The sequence below is a fragment of the Sturnus vulgaris genome, chromosome 39 (genome assembly GCF_052056855.1).
Source record: "Sturnus vulgaris isolate bStuVul1 chromosome 39, bStuVul1.hap1, whole genome shotgun sequence".
Lineage (NCBI taxonomy): Eukaryota > Metazoa > Chordata > Aves > Passeriformes > Sturnidae > Sturnus > Sturnus vulgaris.
In genome coordinates this window covers 184560-199255 of record NC_142281.1, presented here as the reverse complement: position 1 = coordinate 199255, position 14696 = coordinate 184560, and the positions used below count along the sequence as shown (strand labels likewise).

The 14696-nt window shown below is 41.8% G+C and overlaps 1 protein-coding gene across 4 annotated transcripts; it reads left to right on the top strand.

Moving 5' to 3' along the window:
* The first annotated feature begins 1464 nt into the window (after window positions 1–1464).
* Window positions 1465–13144, top strand: NGDN (neuroguidin). Of its 4 annotated transcripts, XM_088155411.1 has the most exons (10): window positions 1465–1538; window positions 1634–1706; window positions 3997–4139; window positions 7265–7350; window positions 7453–7505; window positions 8197–8319; window positions 10428–10572; window positions 11632–11770; window positions 12394–12460; window positions 13094–13144. In XM_088155411.1, exons 1-6 carry the CDS (start codon window positions 1491–1493, stop codon window positions 8205–8207), a joined length of 414 nt encoding a protein of 137 aa, XP_088011537.1. In that variant the 5' UTR covers window positions 1465–1490; the 3' UTR covers window positions 8208–8319; window positions 10428–10572; window positions 11632–11770; window positions 12394–12460; window positions 13094–13144. The 4 variants fall into 4 exon arrangements, with proteins under 4 accessions (XP_088011537.1, XP_088011538.1, XP_088011540.1 ...); XM_088155412.1 differs by lacking the exons at window positions 10428–10572; window positions 12394–12460; window positions 13094–13144; XM_088155414.1 differs by lacking the exons at window positions 1465–1538; window positions 1634–1706; window positions 3997–4139; ... (1 more) ...; window positions 7453–7505; window positions 10428–10572 and having other exon boundaries at window positions 8209–8319.
* Window positions 13145–14696: the final 1552 nt, after the last annotated feature.

Below are 14696 nucleotides of genomic sequence, written 5' to 3'. Positions count from 1 at the left end.
TAAAAGTTGGGTCTAAAAATGTGAAAATTGGGGTCCAAAAATGCAAAAATTTGGGTCTAAAAATGGGGAAATTTGGGTGGAAAATGAGGAAATTTGGCTTCAAAAAATGCGAAAATTTGGGAGGAAAATGAGGAAATTTGGGTCTAAAAATGTGAAAATTTGGGTCTAAAAATGGGGAAATTTGGGAGGGAAATGATGAAATTTGGGGCAAAAAAAGCGAAAATTTGGGTGGAAAAATGGTGAAATTTGGGTGGAAAATGATGAAATTTTGGTCTAAAAATGTGGAAATTTGGGTCCAAAAAATGCGAACATTTGGGTCTAAAAATGGCGAAATTTGGGTGGAAAAGTGGGGAAATTTGGGTCTAAAAACGGCAAAATTTGGGTCTAAAAATGTGAAAAATTGGGTGGAAAAATGTGGAAATTTGGGTCTAAAAATGTGGAAATTAGGGTACAAAAATGGGGAAAATTTGTGTAAAAAAAAATGTGAAAATTTGGGTCTAAAAATGTGAAACTTTAGGAGGGAAATGATGAAATTTGGGGCAAAAAATGCGAAAATTTGGGTGGAAAAAATGCAAAAATTTGGGTTCAAAAGTGCAAAAATTTTGAGAGGAAAAATGTGAAAATTTGGGTCCAAAAATGGCCAAATTTGGGTCCAAAACTGTGAAAATTTCTGAGAAAAAAATGCGAAAATTTGGGTCTAAGAATGGCAAAATTTGGATCTAAAAATGCGAAAATTTGGGAGGAAAATGAGGAAATTTGGGTCAAAAAATGGCAAAATTTGGTTCAAAAATGGCGAAAATTTGGGTCAAAAAATGGGAAAATTTGGGAGAAAAATGTGGAAATTTCGGTCCAAAAATGGCAAAAATTGGGTGAAAATCGGAGGAAATTTGGGGAAATGCGGAGGAAAAAAAAATTGGGTGGAAAACGTGAAAATTTTGGGTCAAAATTGGGGGAATTTGAGTTTAAAATTTGGGAATTTTGGGGGGGATTGAAGGGAATTCAAATCGAATTTTTGATTTCGAGGGTCCAGGGTGGGTTTGGAAGGGGACGAAAGGAGATTTTATGGGTGGGAAAAATGGAATTTCGGGGGGAAAAAATGGAAATTTTGGGTACAAAATGGAATTTTGGGCGAAAAAAATGGAATTTTAGTGAAAAAAAAATTGGAATTTTCGGAGTCCCTTCGGCTTTTAATGAGTCCGGGGCAGTCTGAGGGAAGCTCGCTTCCCATTGGGTGCCGCGCCTGTCAATCATCGATTCCCGCGCTGCGATTGGCTGATCCTCCGCTTGGAGGCGGGAAGCGCGTTCGCCTTTCCCATTGGTCAGCGTGCACTCTTTACCTCCCTTCGATTGGTCGCGGCGCCTGTCAATCATCCCGAGTCTTCCGCCTTCGGGCGGGACTCCGAGCGTTTCTCGCTCTCTGATTGGCCGCCGCTTCGCGCGCTTCGCTCTGATTGGTCGCCACCCTCTTCCCCCTCACGCACATTTCCAACATGGCGGCGGCCGAAGCCGTGGCGTTGCTGGATGCGCTGCGGGCGCAGGTAAAAAAAAAACCTTTTAAAATTAAAAATAAAACCTCTAAAAACCCCAAAAATGCCTCGATTTACCCCAAAATAACGATTTGGGGCCTTTGCAGGCGGCGGAAGTGACGGCGCACGGGCGGGAGATGCTGCGGAGAGTGAGGGGGGGGCAGCTGGAAACCAAAGAGGTAACGGGGGATGAGGGGGGGGGGGGCGGATTTTGGGGGTCCCTGAGGGGGAATTTGGGGAATTTTTGGGGGTCCCTGAGGGGAATTTGGGGAATTTTTGGGGGGAAATTTTGGGGGTTTTTTTTTGTGGGAATTTTGGGGGTTAAATTTTGGATTTTTGGGGTTTTTTAGGGTTAAAATTCGGAATTTTTGGTGGGAAATTTGAGATTTTTTGGTGGGAATTTTGGGATTTTTTGGGGTTAAAATTCGGGTTTTTTTGTGGGAATTTTGAGATTTTTTGGTGGGAATTTTGGGATTTTTTGGGGTTAAAATTCGGGATTTTCTGGGGGGGAATTTTGGTGTTTTTTGTGGGAATTTTGGGGGGAAATTTTGAGCTTTTTTAGGGTTAAAATTCGGGATTTTTTGTGCGAATTTTGGGATTTTTTGGGGTTAAAATTTTGGGGTTTTTGGGGGAAAATTTTGAGCTTTTCACGGTTCAAATTCAGGATTTTTTGTGGGAATTTTGGGATTTTTTGAGGGGGAATTTTGGGGGTAATTTGGGGTTTTTTTGAGGTTAAAATTGAGGATTTTTTGGGATGGAATTTTGGGATTTTTGGGGGGATCTTTGGGGTTTTTTGGGGCTTAAAATTCCGAATTTTTTCTGAGAATCCTGGAGGTTTTTGGGGTTAAAATTCGGGATTTTTTTCTGGGAATTTTGGGATTTTTTGGTGGGAATTTTGGGATTTTTGGGGTTAAAATTCAGGATTTTTTTTGTGGGAATTTTGGGATTTTTTTGGTGGGAATTTGGGGTTTTTTGGCGGTTAAAATTCGGGATTTTTTCCTGGGAATTTTGGGGGTTTTTGGCGAAATTTCGAGCTTTTTTAGGGTTAAAATTCAGGATTTTTTTCTGGGAATTTTGGGATTTTTGGGGGGAAAATTTTGAGCTTTTTTAGGGTTAAAATTCAGGATTTTTCCTGGGAAATTTGAGATTTTTTGGGGGGAATTTTGGGATTTTTTGGGGTTAAAATTCAGAATTTTGGGGGGAATTTTGTGGTTTTTTGGGGGGAAAATTTTGGGCTTTTTTGGGGTTAAAATTCGGGATTTTTTGTGGGAATTTTGGGGTTTTTTGATGGGAATTTTGGGGTTTTTTGGGCTTAAAATTCCGAATTTTTTCTGAGAATCCTGGAAGTTTTTGGGGTTAAAATTCGGGATTTTTTTCTGGGAAATTTGAGATTTTTTTGGTGGGAATTTTGGGATTTTTGGGGTTAAAATTCGGGTTTTTTTTGTGGGAATTTTGGGGGGAAATTTTGAGCTTTTTTAGGGTTAAAATTCAGGATTTTTTGTGAGAATTTTGGGATTTTTTTGGTGGGAATTTTGGGGGGAACTTTGAGGGGTTTTTGGGGTTAAAATTCGGGATTTTTTTCTGGGAATTTTGGGGTTTTTTGATGGGAATTTTGGGGTTTTTTGGGGGTTAAAATTCGTGATTTTTTCTGAGAATCTGGAGATTTTTGGGGTTAAAATTCAGGATTTTTTTCTATGAAATTCGGGATTTTTTGGGGGCAAACTTTGACCTTTTTTAGGGTTAAAATTCCAAATTTTTTCTGTGAATCCTGGAGGTTTTTGGGGGTTAAAATTCGGGAATTTTTTCCTGGGAAATTTGAGATTTTTTTTGTGGGAATTTTGGGATTTTTGGGGTTAAAATTCAGGATTTTTTGTGGGAATTTTGTGGTTTTTTTGAGGGAATTTTGGGGTTTTTTGGGGGTTAAATTTTGGATTTTTTGGGGGAACTTTGGGGTTCAAATTTTGGGGTTTTTTTGGGGATAATTTTGAGCTTTTTCACGGTTCAAATTCAGGATTTTTTGTGCGAATTTGGGGATTTTTTGGGGTTAAAATTTTGGGGGTTTTGGGGCGAAATTTGAACTTTTTTAGGGTTAAAATTCCGGATTTTTTGTGGGAATTTTGGGATTTTTTGGGGGGGATTTTGGGGGTTTTTTTGGGTTAAAATTCGGAATTTTTTGTGGGAACTTTGGGGCTTTTTGGGAGAATTTTGGGGTTAAAACTCAGGATTTTTTCCTATGAAATCCGGGATTTTTTGGGGGGATAAACTTTGCCCTTTCTTAGACTTAAAATCCCAATTTTTCCTGTAAATCCCGGGAGTTTCAGAGTTAAAAATCACAATTTCTCACCTTCAAAAATCCCATTTTTTGCGCGAAAATTTCGAATTTTTCCCTCCCCGTCCCAAACCTCCCAAATTCCCCATTTCCACTTTATTTTTTTCTTAAATCCTGATTTTTTTTCCTTTCTTTTCAGGGGCGTTTCCCTGCTCCAGGTGCGTTGCCACGCCCTCCTGGCTTACCTGCACGACCTGACCCTGCTCACCTGTGCCAAGGCTCGGGGTCAATCCCTGGCCCGGACTGCGGGGGGCGCCCTGGAGAGGCTGCTGGAGAGCAGGGTGGTGAGGAAAGGGTTAAATTTGGGGGATTTTGGGGGGATTTTGGGGGGTCCTGGGGGGATTTTTTGGGGATTTTGGGGAAATTTGGGGGGATTTGGGGGGGAATTTGGGGCGATTTGGGGGAAATTTGGGCGATTTTGGGGAAATTTTGGGGATTTTGGGGGGTCCTGGGGGAATCTGGGGAAATTTGGGGGAAATTTTGGGGGTTTGGGGGGATCCTGGAGGGATTTTTGGGGGAAATTTGGGGATTTTGGGGGGGTCCTGGGGGGATTTTTGGGGATTTTAGAGAAATTTGGGGGGATTTTGGGGGGTCCTGGAGGGATTTTTGGGGATTTTAGGGAAATTTGGGGGGATTTTGGGGAAATTTTGGGGATTTTGGGGGGTCCTGGGAGGATTTTGGGCAAAATTTTGGGGATTTTGGGGGGTCCTGGGGGGATTTTGGAGGAATTTTGGGGATTCTGGGGGGTCCTGAAGGGATTTCTGGGGGAAATTTGGGGCGATTTGGAGGAAATTTTGGGGATTTTGGGGGGTCCTGAGGGGAATTTTAGGGGTCCTGGGGGGATTTTTGGGGGGAATTTGGGGCGATTTTGGGGGAATTTTGGGAAATTTGGGGAAATTTTGGGGGGTCCTGGGGGGATTCTGGGGGAATTTTGGGGAAATTTTGGGGATTTGGGGGGTCCTGGGAGGATTTTGGGCAAAATTTTGGGGGTTTGGGGGGTCCTGGGGGGATTTTTCGGGATTCTAGGGAAATTTGGGGGGATTTTGGGGAAATTTTGGGGATTTTGGGGGGTCCTGAGGGGAATTTTAGGGGGTTCTGGGATGATTTGGGGGAAATTTTGGGAAATTTTGGGCAATTTGGGGGAAATTTGGGGGGATTTGGGGGGTCCTGGGGGGATTTTTGGAGGAGTTTTGGGGATTCTGGGGGGTCCTGGGGGGATTTTGAGGGGTCCTGGGTAGAATTTGGGGGAATTTGGGGGGTCCTGGGGGAATTTGGGGCGATTTTGGGGGAATTTTGGGAAATTTGGGGGGATTTTGGGGGGTCCTGGGGGGATTTTTGGAGGAATTTTGGGGAAATTTGGGGGGTCCTGGGGGAATTTGGGGGGTCCTGGGGGGATTTTGGGGGGAATTTTGGGGATTTTGGGGGGTCGTGGGAGGATTTTGGGGGAAATTTTGGAGATTTTGGGGGGTCCTGGAGGGATTTTGGGGGATCCTGGGGCGATTTTGGGGGAATTTTGGGGAGATTTGGGGGTCCTGAATGAATTTTGGGGGGTCCTGGAGGGATTTTGGGGGTCCTGGGGGGAATTTGGGGAAAATTTTGGGGATTTGGGGGGAATTTTGGGGAGATTTGGGGGGTCCTGGAGGGATTTTTGGGGAATTTTTGGGGATTTTGGGGGGGTCCTGGGGGGATTTTGGGGAAATTTTGGGAATTTGGGGGGGATTCTGGGGGAAATTTTGGGGATTCTGGGGGGTCCTGGGGGGATTTTTGGAGGAAATTTGGGGCGATTTTGGGGGGTCCTGGGGGAATTTGGGGGATCCTGGGGGGATTTTTGGGGATTTTTGGGAAATCTGGGGGGATTTTGGGGGGTCCTGGGGGGATTTTGGAGGAATTTTGGGGATTTTAGGGGGTTCTGGGCAAATTTTGGGGATTTTGGGGGGTCCTGGGAGGATTTTTAGGGGAATTTTGGGGATTTTGGGGGGTCCTGGGAGGATTTTTTGGGGAAATTTTGGGGAATTTTGGGGTTTCCAGAAGGAATTTTGGGTGAATTTCGTGTTAATTTCAGAATTAATTAACTCAGAATTCATCACAAATCGGGGCTCGAAATGATCACGAAATTAATTAAAAATTAACAGGGGAATGAATGTGGAATTATTAATTGGAAATTAATCTGAAATTAATCTGAAATTAATCTGAGATTAATCAGAAATAAAATAAAAACAATAAAAATGAAAAATAAAATTTCGAGAAAAAATCGAATCGATCGATCGATAATCGATTATCAATGGCTGCGATCGATTGATCGATAATCGATTATCAATGGCTGCCGATCGATCAGATCGATAATCGATTATCAATGGCTGTGATCGATTGATCGATAATCGATTATCAATGGCTGCCGATCGATTGATCGATCATCGATTATCAATGGCTGCAATCGATTGATCGATAATCGATTATCAATGTCTGCCGATCGATCAGATCGATCATCGATTGCTAATGGCTGCCAGGCGTGATCAATCGATTATCGATCTGATCGATCGGCAGCCATTGATAATCGATTATCGATCTGATCGATCGTCAGGCATTGATAATCGATAATCGATCGATGCATCCCTGGGCATTGATAATCGATTATCGATCAATCGATCGGCAGCCATTGATAATCGATGATCGATCGATCGATCGGCAGCCATTGATAATCGATTATCGATCAATCGATTGCAGCCATTGATAATCGATGATCGATCGATCGATCGGCAGCCATTGATAATCGATAATCGATCGATGGATCCCTGGGCATTGATAATCGATTATCGATCGATCGATCGGCAGCCATTGATAATCGATTATCGATCGCTCTCCGGGGCATTGATCGATTATCGATCGGATCGATGCCGTGCATTGATTATCGATTATCGATCGATCGATTAGTGATTAATTCGTGATTAATTTACGATTAATTTGTGGTTAATTCGTGATTAATTTTGCCTTAATTTCTGATTAATTTCTGGTTAATGAGCGATTTATTTTGCCTTAATTTCTGATTAATTGGCGATTAATTTCTAATTAATTTCTAATTAATTTCGCCTTAATATCTTACTAATTTCCGATTAATTCGTGATCAATTTTCCTTTAATATCTGATTAATTTCAGGCTAATTCGCGATTAATTTCTGATTAATTTGGCCCGAATTTCTCATTAATATCTGATTAATTCCTGATTAATTCGCTGTTAATTTCCGATTAATTTCGATTCCATCCCTCCCTTCATTAATCCCCGCCCTAATTAACCCCTAATTAACCCCTAATTACCCCTAATTAACCCCTAATTAACCCCTAATTAACCCCTAATTAACCTCTAATTAACCTTAATTAGCCCCTAATTAGCGCTAATGAGCCGCTAATTGCAGGTTCTGGAGAAGCTCCGCCCCCTGGAGCAGCGGCTCCGGCACCACCTGGAGAAGCTCCTGAGGGCGGCGGCCCTGGGGGGGGCGTGGTCAGTGCAGGCCCCGCCCCTTTTTATGCTAAACCACCACCCCCAAGCGGGTGATTGGCAGCTGTCGATCATTCTAAGCTCCTCCCCCCGTTTGATTGACAGGTGCCGAGGATCCAATGAGCTTCCGGCCCGCCCCTTCCAACATGGCGGCGCAGGTGGGGGGGGGCGGGCCTTAAAAGGATAAAGGGGCGGGGTTTGGGGTCTTAGGTGGGCGTGGCTTGAGGGGAAATGGGCGGGGTTTAAGGGAGTGAGTGGGCGGAGCTTAGGGGTTGGGTGGGCGGGGTTTCTGTGAATAAGTGGGCGTGGTCTAGGCGGCGAAAAGGGCGTGGCTTGTGTGGAAATGGGCGGGGTTTAGGGGTTGAATGGGCGGGGCTTACAAGGATAAATGGGCGTGGCTTGAGGCAATAACTGGGCTGGGTGTAAGGCGTTAAATGGGCGGGGCTTAAGGGGTCAAATGGGCGTGGCTTGAAGTATTCGGGGGGCGTGGCTTAGCGGATTTCGGGGCGGGGTTTAAGGGGAAGTGGGCGTGGCTTAAAGTGTTTTAAGGCGTGGTTTGAGGTGTAAAGTGGGCGTGGCTTAAGGGGGAAATGGGATTGGTCTCCGGGGAAAACGGGGCGTGGTTTAAAGGATTCGGGGGCGTGGTTAAGGGGGGAAGTGGGCGTGGCTTAAAGGTTTGCGGCGGGGCTTCGGGGTCAGCTGGGTGTGGCTTAAAGGATTCGGGGGCGTGGTTTAAGGGGTAGAATGGGCGTGGCTTAAGGGGGAAGGGGGTGTGGTTTAAGGGTTGGGTGGGCGTGGTTTGGGGGCTTTGTGGGCGTGGTTTAAGGGTGGGCGTGTCCCCCCCCCCAGGATGCCGATGATGATGATGATGGAGGAGGAAGTGACGAAGGCCAAGGGGGCGGAGCCAAAGCCCCGGGGTTGGGGGGGGGGGCGGCGTTACGTCCCCCCCCCGCCTGGTGCCGGTCAGCTGCGGTGAGTGGGGACAGAATGGACCCAAAAACACCCAAAAACCACCCAAAAAACACCCAAAAATCACCCCAAAAAACACCCCAAAAATACCTGAAATCGACCCCAAAAATCAGCCCAAAAAACACCCCAAAAATACCTGAAATCGACCCAAAAAATTCCCAAAAAACACCCAAAAATTCACCCAAAAAATACCCCAAAAATCACCCAAAATTCACCCAAAAAACACCCAAAAATTACCTGAAATCGGCCCAAAAATCAGCCCAAAAAACACCCAAAAAACACCCAGAAAACACCCAAAAATCGGCCCCAAAAATCAGCCAAAAATCAATTAAAATCGGCCCAAAAAACACCCAAAATCGACCCAAAAATCAGCCCAAATCGGCCCAAAAATCACCTGAAATTCACCCAAAAATCGACCCAAAAAGTCAATTAAAATCGACCCAAAAAACACCCAAAAATTACCTGAAATCGACCCAAAAATCAGCCCAAATATCACCCCAAAATCCGCCCAAAAATCACCCAAAAAACACCCAAAATTCACCCAAAAATTATCTGAAATCGACCCAGAATTGGCCCAAAAATCAGCCCAAAATTCACCCAAAAATTACCTGAAATTCACCCAAAATCAGCCAAAAAATCAGCCCAGAATTCACCCAGAAATCACTTGAAAAAATCACCTAAAATCGACCCAAAAAACACCCAAAATCGGCCCAAAAATCACCCAAAATTCACCCAAAAATTTCCTAAAATCGGCCCAAAAGTCACCTGAAATTCACCCAAAAATTACCTAAAAATCACCTAAAATCGGCCCAAAAATCAATTGAAATCCACCCAAAAATCAGCCCAAAAATCACCTGAAATTCACCCAAAAATCAGCCCAAACTTGGCCAAAAATCACCCAAAATCGACCCAAAAATCACCTCCAATCAACTCATTTTCCCCAATTTTCCCCATTTTTCCCTTTTCTCTCCCCATTTTTCCCCATTTCCCCCTCATTTTCCCCCCATTGTTGGCTCATTTATTTATTTGTTCATTCATGTCTTCATTCATTTATTTATTCCTTCATTTATCTCTTCATTTATTCATTTGTTTAATTGATTATTTATTCACTTCTTAATTTATAATTTTTTTTATTCATTTACTTATTCATTCATTCATTTATTTATTCATTCATTTATTCATTTATTCATTCATTTCTTAACTATTTATTCATTATTTATTTCTTCATTCACTCATTTATTAATTTAATCATTTATTTGTTCATTAATTTCTTTATTCATTTATTCATTTATTTATTTATTTCTTCATTCATTTATTCATTAATTTATTCATTTATTAATTTAATCATTTATTCATTTCTTAACTCATTTCTTCATTCATTCATTTCTTCATTCATTTATCTCTTCATTTATTCATTTGTTTAATTGATTATTTATTCACTTCTTAATTTATAATTTGGTTTTTTTATTCATTCATTTATTCATTCATTCATTTATTCATTTATTTATCTTTTCGTTCATTCATTCTTTCATTTATTTATTTGTTCATTAATTTCTTTACTCATTTATTCATTTACTCATTCATTCATTTATTTATTCATTTATTCATTTGTTTAATTGATTATTCACTTCTTTATAATTTGGTTTTTTTATTCATTCATTCATTCATTCATTGGTTCATTCATGAATTTATTCATTCATTCATTGGTTCATTCATTAATTTATTCATTTATTTATTCATTCATTGGTTCATTCATTCATTCATTGGTTCATTCATTCATTGGTTCATTCATTAATTTATTCACTCATGCATTCATTCATTGGTTCATTCATTCATTGATTCATTAATTTATTAATTAAGTCATTCATTCATTCATTCATTCATTGGTTCATTCATTCATTCATTCATTAATTTATTCACTCATTCATTCATTGTTCATTCATTCATTGGTTCATTCATTAATTTATTCATTCATTCACTCATTCATTCATTTATTCACTCAGTCATTCACTCATTCATTCATTCATGGGTTCATTCCTTCGTTCATGTATTCATTCATTAATTTGCTCACTAATGAACTCCCTAATCAGCTCATTAATTGCTGTTCCCAGCCCCCCCGGGGTCTGTTTCCCGTGACCGTTCCCGGCTCCGCGCCCTCGGCTCGGCCGCGCTCCGGGACCTGCGCGAGGAGCTGGGGGAGGGGCCCCGCCTGGAGGGGGAGGGGCTGCTCCCCACCCCCCACCACGAGCGACACAGGTCAGGGGAATCATGGGAAAAATTGGGGAAAAATTTGGGAAAAATTTGGGAATTTTTAGGATTTTTTTTTCGATTTTTTTCCATTTTTTTCGGATTTTTTTTCGATTTTTTTTCCGATTTTTTTCGATTTTTTTGGGGGAATTTTTGACACATATTTAAGGTTATAAAGAGAGGGATTTGGGGGGGATTTTTTGGGAATTTGTTGGAGTTTTTTTCGATTTTTTTTTCTGATTTTTTCCGATTTTTTTCAGTTTTTTTCTGATTTTTTTCTGATTTTTTCCGATTTTTTTTTCTCATTTTTTCTGATTTTTTTCTGATTTTTTCCGATTTTTTTTGCGATTTTTTGGGGGAATTTTTCAGACAGGTTTAAGGTCGTTAAGGGAGGAATTTTGGGGGGGAATTCTTGGGAATTTTGGGGGAATTTTTCAATTGGGGTGCCCTGGGGTCATTTTTTGGGTGAAATTTGGGTGAAATTCGAGCGATTTTGGGCAAATTTTCGGTGACATTTTGGCCATTCGGGTCATTTTGGGGTCATTTTTTTCTCATTTTTTTGCCGATTTTTTACCAAATTTCGGCCTCTTTTGTATCCCAGAATCCCCCAGGGCTGCTTGGGGTCATTTTTTGGGTGAAATTCGGGCGATTTTGGGTCATTTTGGGGGTGAAATCTGAGCCATTTTGGGTCATTTTTGCATGAAATTTTTGCGTTTCGGGGTCATTTTGGGGTCATTTTTTGCTTTTTCTTGCCGATTTTTGACCAAATTTTGGACTCTTTTGTATCCCAGGTTCCCTTAGAGATGCCTGGGGTCACTTTTTGGGTGAAATTTGGGGTGAAATTCGGGCGATTTTGGGTCATTTTTTGGGGTAAAATTCGAGCGAATTTGCGTCATTTTTTGGTGAAATCCGGGTGTTTTGGGGTCATTTTTTGTCCAATTTTTTGCCGAATTTCGGCCAAATTTCGCCCCATCTCTGTCCGGGGGGTCCTCGTGGGTGTCTGGGGTCACTTTTTGGGTGGATTTTGGGTGAAATTTGGGTGATTTTGGGTCATTTTTTGGCCGCCAGGATCCGCTGGGAGGAGTCGATGCTGCAGCGCCTCAGCGCCCCCTGGCGGCCGCGGCGGCCGCGGGGGGCGGGGCCTGACCTGAATGACGTCACCAACTTCGGGGCTTTCCCCGCCCTCCTGGGGGCGGCGACCAATGAGGTGAGGGGGAGGGGAAGGGGCGGGGCTTGGGGGAAATGGCGGGAAAAAATGGGGAAAAAATGGGAAAAAAATTTGGGAAAAATGGGGGAAAAAATGGAAAAAAAATTGGGAAAAATTTGGGAAAAAATGGGGAAAAACTGAGGGAAAATGGACAAAATAATTGGGAAAAAATGGAGAAAAATTGGGGAAAAAAATGGGAAAAAAATAAAGAAAAAATGGGGGAAAAGTTGGGGGGAAAATTGGGAAAAAACTCAGGGAGAAAATGAGGAAAAATCGGGGAAAAATGAGGAAAAAAGGAGAAAAAATGGGAAAAAATTGGGAGGAAATTGGGGAAAATTATGAAAAAATGGGGAAAAATTGGGGGAAATGGAGAAAAAAAATGGGAAAAAAATCAGGAAAAAATGAGGAAGAAATTGGGGGAAAAAATGGGAAAAAATTAGGAAGAAATGGAGGAAAAATGGGAAAAAATCCAGGGAAAAAAAAATGAGGAAAAATTGGGAAAGAAATGGTGGAAAATTTGGGGAAAAAAATTGGAAAAATGGGGAAAAAAATGAGGGAAAAAATCGGGAATTTCGGGAAAAAAAAATTTTTTGGGGGGAATTTTTTTGGGGGGAACCTTTCAGGAATCGTCGGAGCCGCCCAAGAAAAAACGGAAAAAAACAAAAATGGGGAAGAAAAAAGGGAAGAGAGGTGAGTGCAGGGACCAGTATGGACCAGTATAAACCAGTATAGACCAGTATGGACCAGTCTGGACCAGTATAGACCAGTATGGACCAGTCTGGACCAGTATGGACCAGTATAGACCAGTATGGACCAGTATAAACCAGTATGGACCAGTATGGACCAGTCTGGACCAGTATAGACCAGTATGGACCAGTATGGACCAGTATAAACCAGTATGGACCAGTATGGACCAGTCTGGACCAGTATAGACCAGTATGGACCAGTATGGACCAGTATGGACCAGTATAGACCAGTATGGACCAGTATGGACCAGTATAAACCAGTATAACCAGTCCAAACCAGTATAAACCAGTCTGGACCAGTATGGACCAATATAGACCAGTACAAACCAGTATGGACCAGTATGGACAAGTCTGGACCAGTATAACCCAGTATAAACCAGTATGGACCAGTCTGGACCAGTATGGACCAGTATAACCCAGTATAACCAGTCCAAACCAGTCCAAACCAGTTCAAACCAGTTCAAACCAGTCCAAACCAGTACAAACCAGTATAACCAGTACAAACCAGTTCAAACCAGTACAAACCAGTACAAACCAGTCCAAACCAGTAACTCCCAGTTTCTCTTCCCCCCCCCAGGTTTCCGACGCCGCCGTTGATTTCTCCAATTAAAAAAAAAAATTTTCGGGATTTATTTTTAAATTATTTTTTTTTTGCCTCATTTGCATATTTGGTGACGTCATCGGGATCCGGGTGGGGTGGGCGGGGCTTTCTCCCAAATTCCTTTTTTTTTTTTGTACCCAAAATTTCACTTTTTTTTAACCCAAAATCCAATTTTTTTCTAACCCAAAATTTCACATTTTTAACCCAAAATCCAAATTTTTTACCCAAAATCCAAATTTTTAACCCAAAATTCAATTTTTTTAACCCAAAATTCCACTTTTTTAACCCAAAATTTCATCTTTTTAACAAAAATCCCACAATTTTTTACCCCAAATTTCACTTTTTTTAACCCAAAATCCCACATTTTTTAACCCCAAAATTTCATATTTTTCAGTTTTATTTTTTTGCCCAAAATCCCCGTTTTTCACCTCATTTTTTTTATGGATTTTTTCTGCTCCTCTTTCACTTTTCCAACACCCCCAAAAATCAGAAAAAAATCCCAAAAAAACCCCAAAAATCAGAAAAAATCCCCCAAAACCCCCAAAAACCACCCAAAAAATCCACAAAAATCCGTTTTATTCTCCAAAATCCTCGCTTTAATATTTTTAATAATTTTTACAATTTTATTATTTTTCACTTTTTTCACAAATTCTTTCATTTTTTTTTTTTTTTTGGACCAGCCCAAAATTCCGCTTCCAAACCCCAAAAATTCACTTTTTTTCCCCCAAAATCCCCAATTTTTTTCCCCAAAATCCCCAATTTTTTCCCCAAAACTCCCATTTTTCCCCCAAAAAATTCCCATTTTTCCCTGCAAAATGTTTCTTTTTTCCATCTTTTATTCCCCAAAACACCCAATTTTTCCCCCAAAATCCCTATTTTTTCCTCCAAAATCTTTGTTTTTTCAATCTTTTTTGCCCAAAATCCCATTTCTCCCCCCAAAATCCCCCATTTTCTTCCCCAAAATCCCCATTTATCCCGCCAAAACTCCCAGTTTTTCCCCCAAAATTCCAATTTTTCCGGCCAAAATCCAATTTTTTCCCTCCAAAATCCCAATTTTTACAATCTTTTATTCCCAAAAAACCCCCATTTTCCCCAAAAAAAATCCCCATTTTTTCCCTCCAAAATCTTTCTTTTTTCAATCTTTTATTGCCCAAAATCTCCATTTTTTCCCGCCAAAACCCCCACTTTTCCCGCCAAAACCCCCGTTTTTCCCGCCAAAACCCCCGCTTTTCCCGCCAAAACCCCCATTTCCCCCCCTAAAACCCCCACTTTTCCCGCCAAAAGCCCCGCTTTTCCCGCCAAAACCCCCATTTTTCCCGCCAAAACCCCCGTTTTTCCCGCCAAAACCCCCGTTTTTCCCCGCCAAAACCCCCGTTTTTCCCGCCAAAAACCCCCGTTTTTCCGCCAAAACCCCCATTTTTCCCGCCAAAACCCCCTCTTTTCCCGCCAAAACCCCCGTTTTTCCCGCCAAAACCCCCATTTCCCCCGCCAAAAAACTCCTCTTTTTCCCGCCAAAACCCCCGTTTTTCCCGCCAAAACCCCACTTTTCCCCGCCAAACCCCCCCCCGGTTTTCCCCCC

Coding starts and splice junctions, on each gene's coding strand:
- NGDN (XM_088155411.1), top strand. CDS start 1,491: ATGGCGGCGGCCGAAGCCGTGGCGTTGCTGGATGCGCTGCGGGCGCAG. Junction 1,539..1,633: donor TGGATGCGCTGCGGGCGCAG/GTAAAAAAAAAA, acceptor GGGCCTTTGCAG/GCGGCGGAAGTGACGGCGCA. Junction 7,351..7,452: donor GCGGCCCTGGGGGGGGCGTG/GTCAGTGCAGGC, acceptor TTTGATTGACAG/GTGCCGAGGATCCAATGAGC.